The sequence below is a fragment of the Puma concolor genome, chromosome D1 (assembly GCF_028749965.1).
Source record: "Puma concolor isolate L17-30 chromosome D1, mPumCon1.1.hap2, whole genome shotgun sequence".
NCBI lineage: Eukaryota > Metazoa > Chordata > Mammalia > Carnivora > Felidae > Puma > Puma concolor.
The window spans coordinates 94,853,785-94,872,198 of NC_141676.1; the positions used below are offsets into that span (position 1 = coordinate 94,853,785).

The 18,414-nt window shown below is 48.2% G+C and overlaps 1 protein-coding gene across 6 annotated transcripts; it reads left to right on the plus strand.

Annotated features, from left to right (window-relative positions):
• The first annotated feature begins 400 nt into the window (after nt 1–400).
• Nucleotides 401–17,309, plus strand: HEPACAM (hepatic and glial cell adhesion molecule). 6 transcript variants are annotated; one of them, XM_086678781.1, is made up of 8 exons: nt 401–592; nt 1,165–1,270; nt 11,910–12,251; nt 12,967–13,248; nt 13,531–13,630; nt 14,175–14,416; nt 14,549–14,619; nt 15,138–17,309. In XM_086678781.1, the coding sequence occupies exons 2-8, from the start codon at nt 1,186–1,188 to the stop codon at nt 15,438–15,440; spliced, it is 1,425 nt and encodes a 474-aa protein (XP_086534907.1). In that variant the 5' UTR covers nt 401–592; nt 1,165–1,185; the 3' UTR covers nt 15,441–17,309. The 6 variants fall into 6 exon arrangements, with proteins under 6 accessions (XP_086534907.1, XP_086534906.1, XP_086534908.1 ...); XM_086678780.1 differs by lacking the exon at nt 401–592 and having other exon boundaries at nt 1,054–1,270; XM_086678782.1 differs by lacking the exon at nt 401–592 and having other exon boundaries at nt 1,054–1,270; nt 14,175–14,404.
• The last annotated feature ends 1,105 nt before the right edge of the window (nt 17,310–18,414 follow it).

Consider the following 18,414-nt stretch of genomic DNA (forward strand, 5'->3'; position numbering starts at 1 on the left):
TTTACACAACTAAGACCCGGCTTATAAACCAAGAGGGAAGCTGTAACTTTGGTCTCCTCAAAATGTAAAGATCACTACAGGAGTGAAAAAGAAGAGGCAGGTTTACTTTTTAAGTTTAAAATGTTATCTCTCTAACAATTTCCAAGGTACTAAACTGTACAATTTCCACTGTACTAAACTGTCATCAGTCCTCCCAACAATTCCTATAAGGAAGCTACTGTTTCCCCAATTTTTAGATGTGAAATTGGAGGCTTAACCAGACTGTGAGCCCTTCCCAAGATCTCATTTAGTAAGCATACATTCCAGTGACAGTGCCCGTGAGAAGGTGTGGACACAGTCATGAGGGGTGAGGTGGAGCTAAGGGTGTTTTTCCTCATCACAGCCTCGAGACAAGAGGAGATATCGAGGCTGTGAAGCTGGTAACAGAACCCCAGGATGCTGGCTGTTAGAGTATTACCTTCATCTGTGCTCTGACATGTTCTAGAAAAGTGGCTGGAGGCAGGGAAATGAACAGATTGGCTTCTGGAAAGAGGTCCCCAGCATCTATGTGATTCTGTGATAGGAGAGAGAATCCCAAGCAGGACCAGGACAGGTATGAAAATAATAGAATTCAAGCCATTTTCCAATCTTCTTCCTTTGGGGTGGAACAGGGGTTTTCCATTCTTCAGCAGTTCTCTGGGATCTCTCTTTCTCCCAGCTTTTTAAAAGCTCCTCTCCCTCCCTTTTCAGAGCTTATTGGAGGTCTGTCCCTGGCACGCACCCTCCTTCGCAGGAACAAGGAGCGTGAGGTGGAGACAGGATAGGTTGGGACACAAGATCCAGTTCAGAGTGTGTCCCAGCCCAGTCCCCTCACGGAGCCCAGATCCTCATCTCCCCCTGGTAGTGGGGCCCAGCGCAAGCAGGCAAAGAACTGATGGGACCCATCAGATTAGAACCCACATTGGAGATTATATCCTAAGCAGATACCCCATTCTGAACTGGGGATGTAGCGCTTTGAAACTAGAAAATGCCAGGTCTGAAAGAGAGGAAAGAACAAGTCCAGCAATACACAGGGCTCTGTGTATTCAGAGGGAAGTTGGCAGGGTTGTGTTCGGGCAGAGAAACTCCGAGTGGTACAAAGGGACGTGCCCAGAGTGGAGAAATCATGCTAATTGTCTGCACCAGAGCTGGAGAACGCCACCCAAAATGAAGAGAGAAAGGGGAGCCCTGTCCAGAGCCTTCAGTGCCCTGAGCCTCACCCCTTTTGTCTACCTTCTTCTGATCCAGACAGGTAGGAGACCAGAAGGGTAAGAAAGGGTCTGGAGAGGGGACCCGGTACTTTCAAAAGAGAGGGAGGGGGAGTTAAAGGGCAGAATGACTTTAGGTTGGGAGGAGGGGAGAGAGCTCAGCTGCCGCCCTGTGGGAAGCATCTCAGTGAATTCAGGCATTAGTGTTGAATGTATTTCTTCATTCTGTGTGCTTCCCGCCCAGCCCCTGCGCCCCTCCCCCAAAAGGCTGCATGACTTTGGAGCTCCCACGGCATTCAGTACATTAGATAGAGGGCAGTGAGCCATTTCTTATGGGATGTCTTGTTGGCGTGGGCCAGTCAGGCATTCTTTCCAAGGGATCATGATGGGCTTGGAGGGGTGGGGGAGATCTGGGGTTTGTGCCTCCCCAACCCCCACCCTGGCTTCTCTGAGCACAAAACAGCAAGGGAGATGAAATAAGCTTTGGAGATAATGAGCCTTTTGGTTTTTGGAAATAACACCAATCCATCCATAACTCACCCCATGCCCTAGACACCTACCTTCTGTACTGCCCCCTACCAACTCCTTAGAGAATTGATCTTACTTTAAATAGATGTGTTTCTGTGTGTGTGTGTGTGTGTGTGTGTGTGTGTGTGTGTGTGCAGGCATGTGCGCATATGCATACACACATGCACTATTCCAGAGAGCCTAGAAATTCACAGTTTGGTGAAGCAAACAGATGCAGAGATCATTTTAGTAAAATGCAGAAACTACTATGAGTCAGATACACAAAGGATGTCCAGGATCAGAGAGAGGTCACCTACTCCATCCAGAAAGCTGGTGCTAGAGGTGCAGGGTGGGGTGGGGGAACATCAGGGGAGGTTTCCTGGGAGTGTCTGGACTAAATTTTAAAGGATGAGAAAAAGAGGTAGGTGTGAGAGTGTGCATTATAGTTGGAGAAGTGGGTAAAGGTCAACATTTTGGAATAGCATTCTGTGTTTAGTAGGAGCCCAGCCATTCACCACTGCTAAAGAGGAAAATGTGAATCAGGCAAGAGCCTTGGAAACCATACTAAGGTCCCTGGAATATAATCTGTAAACAGTGGAGGAGGGCAAGGGGTATTAGGCGGTTGGTAATCGGGACTGGCAGGACCAGATTTGTATTTCAGATAGCTCACTCTACAGGGAGACATTGGAGAAGAAACCAGAGGCAAACATGAGAGGAAAGGAAGCCTGTATCCATTTGCTAGGGCCGCTGTCATAGAGAACCACAAACTGGGTAGCTTAAACAACAGAAATGTATAGTATCACAGTTCTGCAGGCTGAAAGTCTGAGATAAGGTCACAGGCTCTTCGGGGCTCTAGGGAAAGATCTGTCCCAGGCCTCTCTGCTCGCTTCAGGTAGTTCCTTGGCTGGTGCCAACATAACCTGTTTCCACAGGACATTCCCCCTGTGCTTGTGTCTGTGTCCAAACTTCCACTTTTTATCAGGACATGAGTCATGTTGGATTAGGGGCCCAGCCTACCCCAGGATGACCGCAGCTTAGCAATAATCCCATTGCCAAAGAAGGTCACACTCAATATACTGAGGTTAGGACTTCAATATATGGATTCAGGAGTGGACACAATTTAACCCATGACAAGGCTATTGCAATAGTTCAAGAGAGAAATCACAAGAGCTGGAATTAGAATAAAAAGAGGGAGAAGCAGGCACATGGAGATAATATTTTGGAGGGAAAGTCAGGAACTAGTGATTGACAGGAAGTAGGAGGATCCAGAAAGGGAGGTAGGATTTCTGTGTGAAACTTGAACCGATCACTGGGATGGGGTCTGAGGTGTGATAATGAGTCCTGACCAGGTTGAGGTTGAAATGCCTAAGAGACATTTGTGGGGAAATGTTGAAAATCCTGAAGTAGGGGTGGGGACAGGGGAGAGAGGTGAAGAGAGACAGGTGAAGCTCTCAGCCTACAGGTGAGATCCAAAACAGTGAGAATGGGTAATATCGCCTAGGGGGAGAAAATGGGCTAAACGTGGAACACTGAGTAACCCCAGATTTGTAGGAGGTAGAAGGGGAAAAGGCCGGCTGAGGAGACCAAGAAGGAACACGCAAGAGGGACAGAGGGGAAACTAAAAGACTGTGGTGTCCAGAAAGGGAGTTGGAGTTTTTCTGATAGCATCAAAAGTGTCAAAGAGGTCCAGTATATCAAGGGCCAATTATATCTGCAACTATTATTATCATTATCATCATCATCATCATCATCATCATCATCATTATTATTATATTACAATTCAAAGAGTTTGTTGGATACAGAAATTCAGAGGCTAACTCTTAGCCTTAGTGAGAGCGGTCTAGTGGAAATTACAAGGTCAAAGGTAGGCAGTCAGTGGATTGGGAACACGAAGTGCTCAATGTAATATACCAATCGGAGTTCTCCCTAAATGCTTTCAGCAATGGTAAGGAAACCGTTCATCGAATGGTAAGGAAAAAAATTATAGAAAGATCTTGTCAGTCAGCATGACCAAGCAAAAACAAAAAGTGACAAAGTCTCTTCTGTGTGGGAACATGTTACTCGGTATATGCGGCAAAAAACATTCTAAATATAAATTATGCTAATAGGATGCGATTTATGACCTATGGTGGGTAAAGAGGTAAAGAAGTACAGGGTCAGGCCACTGTACTGCTGTGGACTCAAGAACAATAAAGAGCTGGGATTCCATAAGGAATTTCTGCCATCCTCACTATATTAGTTAGGAAGATACTAGCGTCTGTAATGAATCCCAAAATTTACGTTCCTGGCACTAGCCATGTAATAGTACAGTGTGGTTCTAGACTAGGCCTGGGATGAGGAAGTGCTCTGATTCCTGAAGCTTTTTCAGGGACCAAGCTGATAAAGCTCTCTGTCAACTTCCAGTAGTCACCCCGAGGTTTTTCTCCATTTCTTTCAGGCAGAGAATTTTTTTTTTTAAGGAAAAACATTTTTCTAAACTAGCCTAGAACTGGTACCTATCACTTCCACTGGTTCTACTGGCTGGAACTTGGTCACATGGCCATACCTACCTGCAAAGAAGACTGGGAAATGTAGTTTTTTAAGATTGATGCTTAAAGGGGGCAAGTAATAGTCTTTAATGCTTTGTCCCTAACATGGACAAATGAGGCTTTCCTAAACTGATCACAGCCCAAATCATGAAACGTACAAACAAGGTTTTTCTAGAGGCTGACATATAGACATAAATATGGCATGCCATAAATCTACATAATCTGATTTGCAAAATTTTCCTCTCCCAGATCCTAGAACTATTCCATCCTCCAGGGACCCAATGGGAAGAAGTCCCTTACCTGGGTTCCACCCTTTTAGCCTTAAGATCACCTTCACATTGTAGGTGCTGTCTTTTTCTTCTAACAGAGATATGCACAGAAATGCATTGAGTGTAAGGATATGTTGATAAACCTTTAAAAAGTGAATGAACCCATGTAATCAACCTCCAAGATCAAGAAATAGAATATTTCAGCATCTCAGAAGCACCTCCCCCAATACTTCAGTTACTATTGCCCTCCCCCAGGGATACAGTGATATCCTAACTTCTTATACTGATTAATTTTTCATGTCTTTGAACTTCATATAAACTGAATCATATGCCTGCATTCTTTTGTATCTGGCTTCTTTGGCTGAACTCCAAATTTGTTGTTGTTGTTGTTGTTGTTGTTGTTGTTGTTTTTGAAGGGGGGTGGGGGGACCAGAGGGTCCAAAGTGGGCTCGAACTTATGAACTGTGACATCAAGACCTGAGGCAAAGACTGATGCTTAACCAACTAAGCCACCCAGGCACCCCACAATTTGTAAGATTCATTCATGTTGTTGTTGAAATTGTAATTTGTTTGGTCTCAGTGCTGTATGGTACTCCATTGTATGCATACACCACAATTTATTTATCTATTCGGGGCGCCTGGGTAGCTCAGTGGGTTAAGCATCCAACTCTTGATTTCAGCTCAGGTCATGATCTCATGGTTCATGAGATGGAGCCCCTCTGTGCTGACAGTGAGGAGCCTGCTTGGGATTCTCTCTCTCCCTCTCTCTCTCTGCCCCTCCCCTGCTTGCACACAAGCATGAGCATGCTCTCTCTAAATAAATAAGTAAACATTAAAAAATTATCTATTGGGGCGCCTGGGTGGCGCAGTCGGTTAAGCGTCCGACTTCAGCCAGGTCACGATCTCGCAGTCCGTGAGTTCGAGCCCCGTGTCAGGCTCTGGGCTGATGGCTCGGAGCCTGGAGCCTGTTTCCGATTCTGTGTCTCCCTCTCTCTCTGCCCCTCCCCCGTTCATGCTCTGTCTCTCTCTGTCCCAAAAATAAATAAAAAACGTTGAAAAAAAAATTATCTATTAAACTTTTATAGACACTTTGGTTGTTTCTAGTTTGGGGCTTTGTCAATATAGTTGCTAAGATATTCTAGTGCCTGTCTTTTGGTGAACAGATGTACACATTTCTTTGGGGATACACCAAGGAGTTGAATTGCTGAGTTATATGTGGTTAGCTTTGGTAAATATGGTCAAACAATTTTCAGAAGCAATTATGTCCATCTACATTCCCACCAGCAGTGTAGCAGAGCTCCAGATACCCGACATCTTCACCAACAACTGTGTTTTCTCTTTTTCATGTTAGTCATCCTAATGAGTAGGCAGTGGTACCAAATTATAGTTTCAAATTGCATTCCCATGATTATTAATAAAGTTGTATCTTTTTCATACCATTATTTGCCATTTAGAGATCCTTTTTTGTGAAGTACCTGTTCTAAGTCTTTTGCCCATTTTCTACTAAGTTTTCTGGGTTTTTAAAAAATTGTCGATTTGTAGGAGTTTAAGAAATATATTTTGGATATGAGTCCCCTAAAGGGTATATGCATTGCAAATATCTCTCGCTCTGCAGCTTGCCTCTTCACTCTCTTAATGGCGTCTTTTGATGAACAGAAGCTCTTGATTTCACTGTGTCCAATGTATCATTTTTTTCTTTTATGGGTACCACTTTTGTGTCCTGTTTAAGAAATCTGTGTCTGCCCTCAAGTCACAGAGATATTCTCCTATGTTTTCTTTTCTTTTTTTAATGTTTATTTATTTTTGAGAGAGGGAGGAGAAAGAACATGAGCAGGGGAGGGGCCAAGTGAGAGAGACACACACAGAATGTGAAGCAGGCTCCAGACTCTGAGCTGTCAGCACAGAGCCTGACGCAGGGCTCAAACTCACAGACTGTGAGATCAAGACCTGAGCCGAAGTCGGATGCTTAGCCCGCTGAGCCACCTAGACACCCCCTCCTATGTTTTCTTTTAAAAAACACATTGTTTTACCTTTCACATTTAGATCTGCAATCCATCTAGGATTGATATTTGTGTAAGGTGTGAGGTAAGGGTCACAATTCATTTCTTTCCTACATGGTCCAATGCCACTTATTAGAAAGATAATCCTTTTCCCAGTGCACTGCAATGTCACCTTTGTCGTTAGCCAAGTGATCATATATGTTTATTTTGGGCCTCTCTGTCCTATTCCATTGATCTATTTGTCTATTCTCGTGCCACTATTACAAAGTAAACCTCCTGCGATTTTTATTGGTATTGTGGTAAACCTGTAAGTCAGTTTGGGAGAACTGACAGCTTAACAATAGTCCTAGTTCTGATCTAAAATAGGATAAATCTCCGTGTGGCATCTTAATACCTAATAGCTAGGTATCCGTTACTGGACATCTATACTCTTTGAGTACAGATAAAAGGTATATAGACCCCTCTCTTCCTGGATCCCAAGGGACTTCTTCACAATTTCTGTTTCCTGGCTTTCCCCTATGTTCCTGAGTGGTTGACACTTAAAATGATTTCACGCTCTTGTAGGGCCTTGGAGGGCTCAACAGATACCAGTGTAAGAACACAACACAGGAACCTCAACATGTATGCAATCAGTGGTACACCTCTAAGGAGCAGAGGAGGGGGTTGTCTTCAGAGCATCGTTCATTAGGAAGAATATGAAAAACCGAAAGCAGAAAGCAAAAAGTTTTCCATTTAGAAAATCATGCTGTGTGCTGTCTTTGGATTATTGTATTATTGTAGTTCTGGTCACTGCACCTCAAAAAAGAAATAATAGAATTGGAGAAAGCCCAGAGAAGTGTGTCTATGATGGTCAAAGGGACTTCCTTGTGGTGACAGACACAAACAAGACAAAAAAACAAACACACACACACACACACAAAGTCTATAACTGGAGTCAATGGTGTTAGTGAGTATGAATTAGGTGTATAAAGACCAAATCCTAGAATACATGTTTGGCATTGTTTCATCGACACTTCTAAAAGGAAAATTCAAGGCAAATACTGGTAAGAGAAAAACTTTGTTGTTTTTTTTTTTCTTTAATTTTTTTTTTCCAACGTTTATTTATTTTTGAGACAGAGAGAGACAGAGCGTGAACGGGGGAGGGGCAGAGAGAGAGGGAGACACAGAATCGGAAACAGGCTCCAGGCTCCGAGCCATCAGTCCAGAGCCTGATGCGGGGCTCGAACTCATGGACTGCGAGATCGTGACCTGGCTGAAGTCGGACGCTTAACCGACTGCGCCACCCAGGCGCCCCAATTTTGTTGTTTTTTTAAACATTTTTTTAACATTTTATTTATTTTTGAGACAGGGAGACACAGAGCATGAATAGGGGAGGGTCAGAGAGAGGGAGACACAGAATCTGAAACAGGCTCCAGGCTCTGAGCTGTCAGCACAGAGCCCGATGCAGGGCTCGAACTCACGGACCGCGAGATCATGGCCTGAGCCGAAGTTGGCCACTTAACCGACTGAGCCACCCAGGCGCCCCAAGAGAAAAATTTTGGCAAGCATAAAGGAGCACATAAAGATCAGCAGATGATGGTTGCCTTAAAGGGAGAGGCTATGAAGGGAACCCAAGGCTACTGGCAGGTACATTCTCATGCTTTAAAGCTTGACATTCCTTGGTGTCACAGCTGGTCAAAATCCCACTCGAGAGGGGCCACCCATCTGACCCAGCATGGCATCATTTAAGTTGACAGGTAAATCTTGCTGTGATGTCAATTTCCTTTTGTTCAGCCTCCAGTGGGAACAGAGACTTTCTACATAATGATGCCTCAGAGACTCAAGCACCATGATTAAGTTAATCGCTTCTCAAGGTTGAATAGCCCTAGTCTCTTTTATTTCCACTGTGGATCCTAGTTGTTAGCCATTTCCTCATTTCTGTGTCCTGCTTTGGCACCCATCCCAGTTCACTGTGTCCCCTGTTAAGTTGTGGAACCCTGAACTTAATACTCCAATTTTGGCTAGAGTTTTGGGAAACAGTGTTTGCTCAGCAAAATACTCTCTTTGTCAGCTTCCAAGAAAGACTGCTCCATTCACTTCTGAACATGTGTACAAACACCCCTGCAATTCGTGGGCATACCCATGTTCCTGCACATGAGGAAGGCGCCCACCTACAGGAGGGGGAAGCCTAGGGCAATCCATATGTTATAGGTTTTCCAATGTTTTTATGCAGAAGAGTCAAGTTTAAACTGGCAGAAAGAACTGACCTGAGCCGGGAAGACATCACAAAAGGACCACGAGGACCTTGTACGGAATAGGAGAGATATAAGACAAGGGAAGCTCAAGAGAGGGCCAGAGAAGAACGAAGGAAGAGAGAATCCCTTTCACTTCTCCTTGGGGCTCGGACTATCACTTCGCAGCTTCCTAGAAGGAGGAAATGAGAACCCTCAAGGTTTGGTGGTTGGGGTGGCTAAGCCCCAAGATGCCTCTGCATATACCACCCTCACATGCAAACCCTACTGCTGCAGACTATGTCCTGAATAGGTGTTCCCCAACTATTTGATCATCACCACCCTGGCCTTTAATGAAACTCAATGACTCTTTTCAGGGCCACCTCAAGTCACACATACCAAAGTCTATTTGCCTCTTCAGGGAAATCCGAAAGCTTGCTTTTCTAAATCAAGCCAAGCCTGGGACCTAGCAGTTGCTAGGTAGGAAATCTGAAGAAATTAACAGTTGGAAGAAATCCTAAGGATTCTGTGGTTAAATGGATTTCAATCTGACACAGACAGCCAGAGGGATTCCTAGTAGCACCCCAAGTTATTGGGGAGGACAAGAGTCTAGTCTCCACCACCTCTTCTTCCAAATTGATGAGCCAGAACTAGATTTCATTTGTTTTCATCTTCATACATGGTTCTATGGGAGCAAATATATCTTTTTTAAAATGTTTATTTATTTTGAGAGAGACAGAGTGTGAGTGGGGGAGGGGCAGAGAGAGAGGGAGAGAGAGAATCTCAAGCAGGCGCCATTCTGTCAGCAAAGACAGAGCCTGATGCGGGGCTCAATCCCACAACCCATGAGATCATGACCTGAGCTGAAATCACGAGTCAGATGCTTAACTGACTGAGCCACCTAGGCGCCCTGCCAAATATCTTTAATAAAAAATATTTGAGGGGCACCTGGGTGGCTTAGCCGGTTCAGCATCATACTAGATCTCAGCTTAGGTCTTGATCTCAGGGTTGTGAGTTCAAGCCCCGCCTTGGAGGGGGGCTTATTCAAGCCACATGGAGCCTACTTAAAAAAAAATTTTGAGGGGCGCCTGGGTGGCGCAGTCGGTTAAGCGTCCGGCTTCAGCCAGGTCACGATCTCGCGGTCCGTGAGTTCGAGCCCCATGTCAGGCTCTGGGCTGATGGCTCGGAGCCTGGAGCCTGTTTCCGATTCTGTGTCTCCCTCTCTCTCTGCCCCTCCCCCGTTCATGCTCTGTCTCTCTCTGTCCCAAAAATAAATAAGAAAAAACGTTGAAAAAAAATTTTTTTAAAAAAAAATTTTTTTTGACAATATTTGATTTGGCCATTCTACTTCCCCCAAATCAAAAATCCTCTCAATAACAAGCATATGATATTCATACATATGGCAGCTTTAATCATTCTAGGACTTAAGGTTTCATGATTCAACCTTCATACTTAAGGTTTCCTTATTCTAACAGACCTGGCAGGTATGGGATCATAGAATGTCAGAGCTGAGAAGGCCCCTTGTGATCATCTGTCCCCAGAACCTCATTATGCAGAGGAGGAAACTGAGGCACAGAGAGGTGAAAGAACAACAATTGGCCTTTCCTTGACCCCTTCCAAAGATGATGAGCTTGCTACTTAACAAAGCATTTGTTCCAAAAATTGACTAAATACGTTTATTAAATTTGCTTCAATCTCCTCAATTCATCTTTTAGTTTAATTCCCTTTTGGTTTGGTCTGGGTCCTCTAAGCACAAGGAGAAGAATAAGGAAAGGAAAGGTACAATTTGCTTCCCCAAATCTAAACAGCAGTAGTAGCAGAGTGGGAAACTGGAGAGAAAGAAAGAGGGAACTTCAGGGGTGTGTTACCATCAAAGAGAGCAGCTGGGGGTGCAGAGAGACTGAGAACCTGACATGTATGTGTCTGTTTAGCTAAACTCAGCCTCGCTCCCAGCTGACATCCCTCCCAAAAGAAGACCCTCCTTTGGGTGGTTGTGTTGCTCTGCAAGGCCATGTAACACCAATGAATGGCATCTGTTCAGGTTCCAAAGCTTCTAAGAGATCTCTGAAATATGAGATATGTCTCTAGATGGGGCAACCATTGGACAAGATAGTAAAATCCCAGAATTTCAGGGCTGGAACAAATGAATGAGATATCAAGATTACCACTTATTTAACCTCTCTGAGTCCCGAACAGATAAGTGACTTTTCCCAGGTCCTAAGTCAACAGTAAGGGCCCAAGTCTCTGATGCTCACTCTTGTGTTCTCTCCACTACACAATAATAACTGATGTATGTGTTGTGCTCTTCCATTGTGAGCTTGATAAGGCAGTTGTTCTTGTTATTGTTTGCATCCTGAGTTTCTAAACAAGAAGAATGAGGCCTAGAATGATGGCTTGCCCAGGTCCACACAGCCTGTCAGTGGTGGAGCCCAATCTCATAAGGCCTTTTGATTCCAAACTCTTTGTTCTACCCATCCCAAATCCCTCTTCTATAGAAGAGGGATTGCAAGTCGGGCTGGAGTCTGGGTGTATTTCAAAACCTCAGTTGCAGGACTATTCGCCCCCAGGCAGGTCAAGTGAAGTGTTACATGCAGCAGGGGCAAGGAGAGGGGGAGACTCTTGGTACGAATGAAGAATGGTCTAGTTGTCTTCTGGCCCCTAAACTTCCCCTTTATTGGCACTGTCTTGTGATATACTCCTTTCTTTATGAATCTGTGTTCCCATGCTTCTCCATTCTCTACTTTCCCAATCCCCAATCAAGAAGAAAATCTGACAAATTCACCCTGAGATCTGTGTTTGTCTGTTTTGCTCACTGATCTATCGCGAGGACACGGAATAGTACTCAGTAAACGTTTCTGTGAATGGAGCACATAGCGCATGCGTTGGCCACAGGTCCTCCTCGAGAGGAGTCAATGGAGAAAACTGCCAGAGGTAGAGAGCCAGGGAGAAGAAGGACTTAGGGCAAGGGATGGGTGTGAGGGGTGATGGAGAATCAGAGGGGCCAGAGCTGTAGTCGAGAGGCATGGCACCAAAGGTAGAAGGAAGGGCTGCCAGGGAGTGAATGGCCCAGAGGGTGAGGCATGAAGGCATCAGAGGACCTAAGGGAGGGAGCAGGAGTAGGGAGCCACGGGCCTGACACTGCCATCTCCCCATGGGCGTCTGTTCACAGAGCCCCTGGAGGGGGTGAACATCACCAGCCCGGTGCGCCTAATCCATGGCACGGTGGGGAAGTCAGCCCTGCTTTCCGTGCAGTACAGCAGCACCAGCAGTGACAAGCCCGTCGTGAAGTGGCAGCTGAAGCGGGACAAGCCGGTGACCGTGGTACAGTCCATCGGCACAGAGGTCATTGGCACCTTACGGCCTGACTACCGAGACCGCATCCGCCTCTTTGAAAACGGCTCCCTGCTTCTCAGTGACCTGCAGCTGGCCGATGAGGGCACCTATGAGGTTGAGATCTCCATCACGGATGACACGTTCACCGGGGAGAAGACGATCAACCTCACTGTAGATGGTAAAGTGCTCTGACAGGGAAGGAGGCGGGGCTGGTGCCTGGGACTGGGGCAGGGTCTGCCCTGTACACTGGCCAGACCCTGGGAATTGCAACACAGAAGCCACCGGGGAGCTGAGAGGGAGACCACTGGACATCAGAAGTTGGCACATAGGCCACAGGGAACGTGTATAGTGTGTTTACTACGTACCAGAAACTATTCTGTGTTTTGAAATATACTGACTCATTTAATGCTTATAATAAGGTAGGGATAGTTAATATCATTATTCCCATTTTGTAGATGAGGAAATTGCACGAAGAGGTTGAGTAACTTGCCCAAAGTCACAGAGCTAGCACATGATAGAACCACTATTTGAACCCAGACATTTGGACCTAGGTTCCACTCAAGTGAAATATGTTTCAGGCTGGGCCAGTTTAGGACATCTTGAAAGGGCATTTGAGAAGAAGGAAGGGAAGGCCCATGAGGGCGGGGACCATGGCTGTCTTGTTCAGCATTGTACCCTCTGCACTTAGTAGGTGCTCAACAAATACTTGGTAAAGAAATGAATGAATGAACGAACGGATGGGTGGATGATGGGGAAAGATGGGACCGAAGATCCCTGAAGGGCCTCTGAGACCACAAATTGAGTTGTGATATATTAGAAGGCGGGAGGTAAGAAGGGGAAGGGAAAAGCTGTCTGGCCCATGGCTCACAGCCTCTCTCACCCCCGGGACTCAGTGCCCATTTCCAGGCCACAGGTGTTAGTGGCTTCGACCACTGTGCTGGAGCTCAGCGAGGCCTTCACCCTGAACTGCTCGCACGAGAACGGCACCAAGCCCAGCTACACCTGGCTGAAGGATGGCAAACCTCTCCTCAATGACTCGAGAATGCTCCTGTCCCCTGACCACAAGGTGCTCACCATCACCCGCGTGCTCATGGAGGATGACGACCTGTACAGCTGTGTGGTGGAGAACCCCATCAGCCAGGGCCGCAGCCTGCCCATCAAGATCACCGTATACAGTGAGTCTCCCTGCCCGCCTGCCCCTAGGACTCAAAACCCCGAGAGGCAAGTGCTATGAGGGACTGAGGACATCCCAGACAGAGTGCCCCTGGATGGGGAGAGGCAGAGATGGGCCAACTTTCCATGCAGGACAGCAACAGTGGGCAGTGGGTTCAGTAAGTTCTGCCATGGGCCAGTCATGCTGCTTGGGGCTCCTTTTCCTTCCGCTGCAGGAGCTCTGCTCACCATACTTGCGGCCCCTCTGAAGTCTCCCTCGCCTCTCTGCCTCTCTCTCTCCCTAGGAAGAAGTTCCCTCTACATCATCTTGTCCACAGGAGGCATCTTCCTCCTTGTGACCTTGGTGACAGTCTGTGCCTGCTGGAAACCCTCCAAAAAGTCTGGGTAACTCTCCAAGCTCCACACCCTGACACCCTAATCCTTCAATCTGTCCCCACCCCGAGCTCTGTTCTTTTCTTAGTCTCGTAAATACTTATCCTCCCAGGACCCTGCGCCTCTTCCCGGGAGATCCATCTTACCATTCCATGTGTTGCGTATGGAACGAACGACATTATGTGCTCACCACCCCCGACAGCCCGGTGCTGTAATAACGGTCACACTTGCAGGGCACCTTTTGTGGGCCAGGCACCAAGGTTGTGGGCAGTGAACTGCCTTTTAAGTATGATCATCTGCAATTTACAGATAATAACACCCAGACTCAGATGTGTTAAGTGACTTGCCCTTAAAGCTAGCCACAGACGCAGGATGCAAGCCTAGATGTGACTCATTCCAAAGCCTATGGACTATTGATGCGCCCACTGTGCCCAGCCCATCTCCCTGTTACAAGGCCTCTCCTACTACCACCAGATTCCTCTAGGGACCCTGCCCCCAGGCCCCCTCCTGCTCATGCTCAACAGCTCTGTTCAGAAGCTGGTGGGTTGATTTGCAGGAAGAAGAGGAAGCTGGAGAAGCAAAACTCCCTGGAATATATGGATCAGAATGATGACCGTCTGAAACCAGAAGGTGAGCTCCCAGCCACCCACTCACCCATCCCATCGCCACTCAGATCAGTGGGCTGCTGGGAAAAGGCAGAACTGGGCCACAAGGAAGCCAGCTCTGCAGGGCCCCTTCCTCCACCAACTGCACGAAGACTGCAGAGCAGGGAGAGGTGCGGCCAAGGTAGGACCCCAGGTATTCTGGATCCTTTGGTGGAGGTTGTGTTGGGGCCTTGACTGGCCACTTGGGGAGCAAAGAGTACAGGTGCTGGCTGGTGGCAAGGGCTCTGTACCTGGGCCAGCCACCCCCATTCTTCACCCTGTGCAGCAGATACCCTCCCACGAAGTGGCGAGCAGGAGCGGAAGAACCCCATGGCACTGTATATCCTGAAGGACAAGGTGAGCGGCTTCCTGCTGGTGCCCCACAAACACACAGTGAGCCCTGCCACGTTCTGCTGCTGGGTAGCCATACCATGCTCATGTCTCTTTCCAGCGCTCAGACTAACCCTGAGAAATATTTGCCTCACCCGCACTTTAGGGATTAGAAAACTAAGGCCTACAGAGGTGAAATGACTTGCCCAGGATCAAACAAGTAAATACACATAAATGGCAGATCTAGGCTTCAAACCTAGGTCTCTGGACACCAACTCTGGTGATTTCCCCCACTATACCACAACTAAGTCTGTCCCAGGCTGTCCAAGCCAAGCGGGAAGAAGACAAAGCACTCAAGTTAATGCATTTGAACATTTCCTGAGCACTTACTTACCAGGCACTATGCTAAGGGGTCTGTATTGCAAGAAAAACCAGACGTATGTCTGCCGCCTTCCACGAGGTGGGAGTGTGGAGGGAGCCGTGCCCGCCTCGGTATTCCCATCGCCCTCGAGGGGACGCTCACCCCGCGGCGCGTGTCCTTGCAGGACTCCCCGGAGCCCGAGGAGAACCCTGCCCCGGAGCCTCGGAGCGCCACCGAGCCCGGCCCGCCAGGCTACTCCGTGTCGCCGGCGGTACCCGGCCGCTCGCCAGGGCTGCCCATCCGCTCGGCCCGCCGCTACCCGCGCTCTCCGGCGCGCTCCCCAGCCACGGGCCGGACGCACACGTCGCCACCCCGGGCCCCGGGCTCGCCCGGCCGCTCGCGCAGCGCCTCGCGCACACTGCGGACTGCGGGCGTGCACCTGATCCGCGAGCAAGACGAGGCCAGCCCGGTGGAGATCAGCGCCTGAGCCGCCTCGGCACCCCCGGGGGGTGGGGGGGACGCCCGGCAAAGCGGCCGGGGCCCGGGGGAAGGCGGGGGAACGCTGCCGCCGCCGCTGCCGCGAGGGGCCAGGGGAGGTCCCCTCGGGGACGAGTCTCGCGTGTGGGCGAGTGTGAGCATGCGCGGGTGGGGGACTCGGTGGGGCAGGGAGGAGTGGCTCTAGTGGTGAAACTGGGTCGCGTCTGCTCCTGTTTCACCAGCTGTGTTCTTAGTGGGTATGGGTTGTGCCCTCTTAGGACCATATAGATTATTAAATTTCTGGCCCAATCCCCCAAGGGTCTTATGAAAACTAACATCAGTAACCTAACTCCCGTGACTATCCAGTGCCCTTCCTAGGGAGCTCTAAGCTTCCACCCAACCTTCCTTCCCTCCGAATGAACGCCTGGTTCCCTGGGACACTTTTTTGGCAAGCTCAGATTAGTGAGGCAACTTGCCCAAGAGGAACAACTGTCCTAAACTAAGGGAAATCAGATGGCGGTTACTGGGTGTGCAGAGAGGACTGTTCTGAGCATCCGGGGAATCACTGTGAAGGCAGTGCCTCTGAGCACCCTTCTCTGGACACCTGGTACCTGGGGACCTACCAGTTTGGTGAGGCAGGAGTCAAGTACATTGCTTTGGCCCCTGACCTGAACCCTAGCAAGGGCAAAGGATTCAAGCCCCTGCCCCGCCCTTGGCCTCCTCCCAAAGCCTCCCTCTGGGTATACCAAGAATTCTTTCCGCCTTTAGCCTCTATTCCTATAGAGAAAGGGGTTCTCCCTCCCCTGGCCCACAAAGCTACATCAAGTGAAGAACTTTTTAAAAACCCTCACACCTATGCCTTCTCCCTGGCTTCCTTACAAAACAAGCCTTTCAAACAATCATTGTCCCTGGGGAAGGTCCCTGGTCTTCCTTCAACTGTAAGAGAATAAGGTTCCAGTCTGCAGAGTAATGGTGGGGGAGGGGAGGAGGAGGAGGTTTACTGCTCCCCAGGATGGCAGGGAGACAAGATCCAACCCTTGGCCTCCAGCCTCCCACCTGCCCTGCTCCCAGATGCTCAGATCCCAGGAGACAGGACAAGGGCAGACTCCCTAAGCGCACAAACATAGAATACAGAGAGGCTGGGCCGCTGTGTCACCGGGCCATGCCCATGTCACTGACTCTTGAACAGTTTGCAAGACAGACAGTAATCTACTGTGCAAGGAGTGAGGGCAATTAAAACACTGAAAGAGAAGGAGGGCCTCTGTGTTCCAACCTCTCTTCCGTGATGCCTTTGGGGCCCTTGCATCCCTGGCCCCTCTCCAACCTCCTGAGCTCCAGCCCCGACTCTCCGCTATCTCACAGAGACCCCCCTGTTCCCCGCCCCGCCCCTCCACACTGGGGCAGGTTTTGTGCCAACCCCAAGGGCAACAACAGTTCTAATCGGCCCCCTTCACCCTGACCTCCACAGCATGCCCCTCCCAGCTCCCTCCCTGCCCCCATAGCCAGGACTGCTCCCCTCACTCTCCCAGGTGCCTCATCCAGAATGAGGTCATGCCTGGAGGGGAGAGTTGCTCGGGCAGGTGGGAGACGGAGGACTTGGAGAAGGGGTGCAGGCTACTCAGCCTTGCGAAGCGGGGTTGGAGTGAGGGAGATGAGAGCATGCTGCACCCTCTGCCCTGGTGCTGAACCCCTGACAGGCTGGCTTCCCAGGCTCAAGCCAAATCTGCCTTAAATCCGGGGGGGGGGGGGGGGGGGGGGTAAGTAAGGAAGTGGTTTTGGTTTGGTTTGCTTTGGTTTTGATCTTCATCTTTGTATTACCAGCATCTAGCAGAGTGCCTAGCACATCCTGGATGCTCAATAAACTTTTAATGAAATGGAATGGCAACTTTATTGCTCTTGAGTGAGGAGAACAAAGCAGACAGCTTAAAAATACCAGTCCTCTTTCCCTTTTCCCTTTTCTTCTCATCTTCCATCATCATTCTTCAGCCTCTTTGCAAATCCCAAATTGTCCGCTTCACAGCCATCACTCACTCACCATGTATTCATTCATTCATTCATTCATTCCAGTGCTCTTTCATTTATTCAACAAACATTTGTTAACCTACCATGCACTAGGCCCTGTGCTAGGCGCTGGGGAAACAGTGTAACTATGCCATGACCCCTACCCAGAAGATAGTCCCACGGAGTAAGCAGATCAGCACAATACAGTGTGAAAAATGCATGCCAGAGATAGATACAGTGTCATCTGACACCATGTAAAAGCATCATCCAACTTAGATTAGGGGTATCAGCAAAGGTATCTTAGAAGAGAACAGGTCTGAACTTAGTCTTAGATTAGTTGATCAGGTGAAAAACAGGATGAAAGGACACATTCCAGGGAGAAGGGGCAGCATGTATAAAAATTTGGAAGTAGAAGGTAAGTCCAGACTACTTAGCACTTGTTAAGTGTGGATTACCTAGGGGAAAGGGTTTATTTTAGCACTATAATGGAAGACTAGACTTGGGCCAGTGGCCGGGTGAGAGGGCTGAGTCTGAGACTCCTGGATTAAGTTGGTATCATAGAAGGGAGTCCTAAACTTCTTTTTATTTTTTAATTTTTTTACATGTTTATTTATTTTTGAGAGAGCAGTGTGTGTGTGTGTGTGTGTGTGTGTGTGTGTGTGAGAGAGAGAGAGAGAGAGAGAGCAGGGGAGGGGTGGAGGGAGACAGAGACACAGAATCTGAAACAGGCTCCAGACTCTAAGGTGTCAGCACAGAGCCTGATGCAGGCCTCGGACTCACAAGCCATGAGATCATGACCTGAGCCAAAGCCAGATGCTTCACCAACTGAACCACCCAGACGCCCCCACAAGCTTCTAAAATAAAAATGCAAATCCTTTTCGGAGAAAAGCATCTCCTAAAATTTTCAGAGTTTAAGACCAAAGATGAGTTGATCATGAAAGTCCATTAAACATAGAAGGAAACGAATCACCATGAGTGGGAGT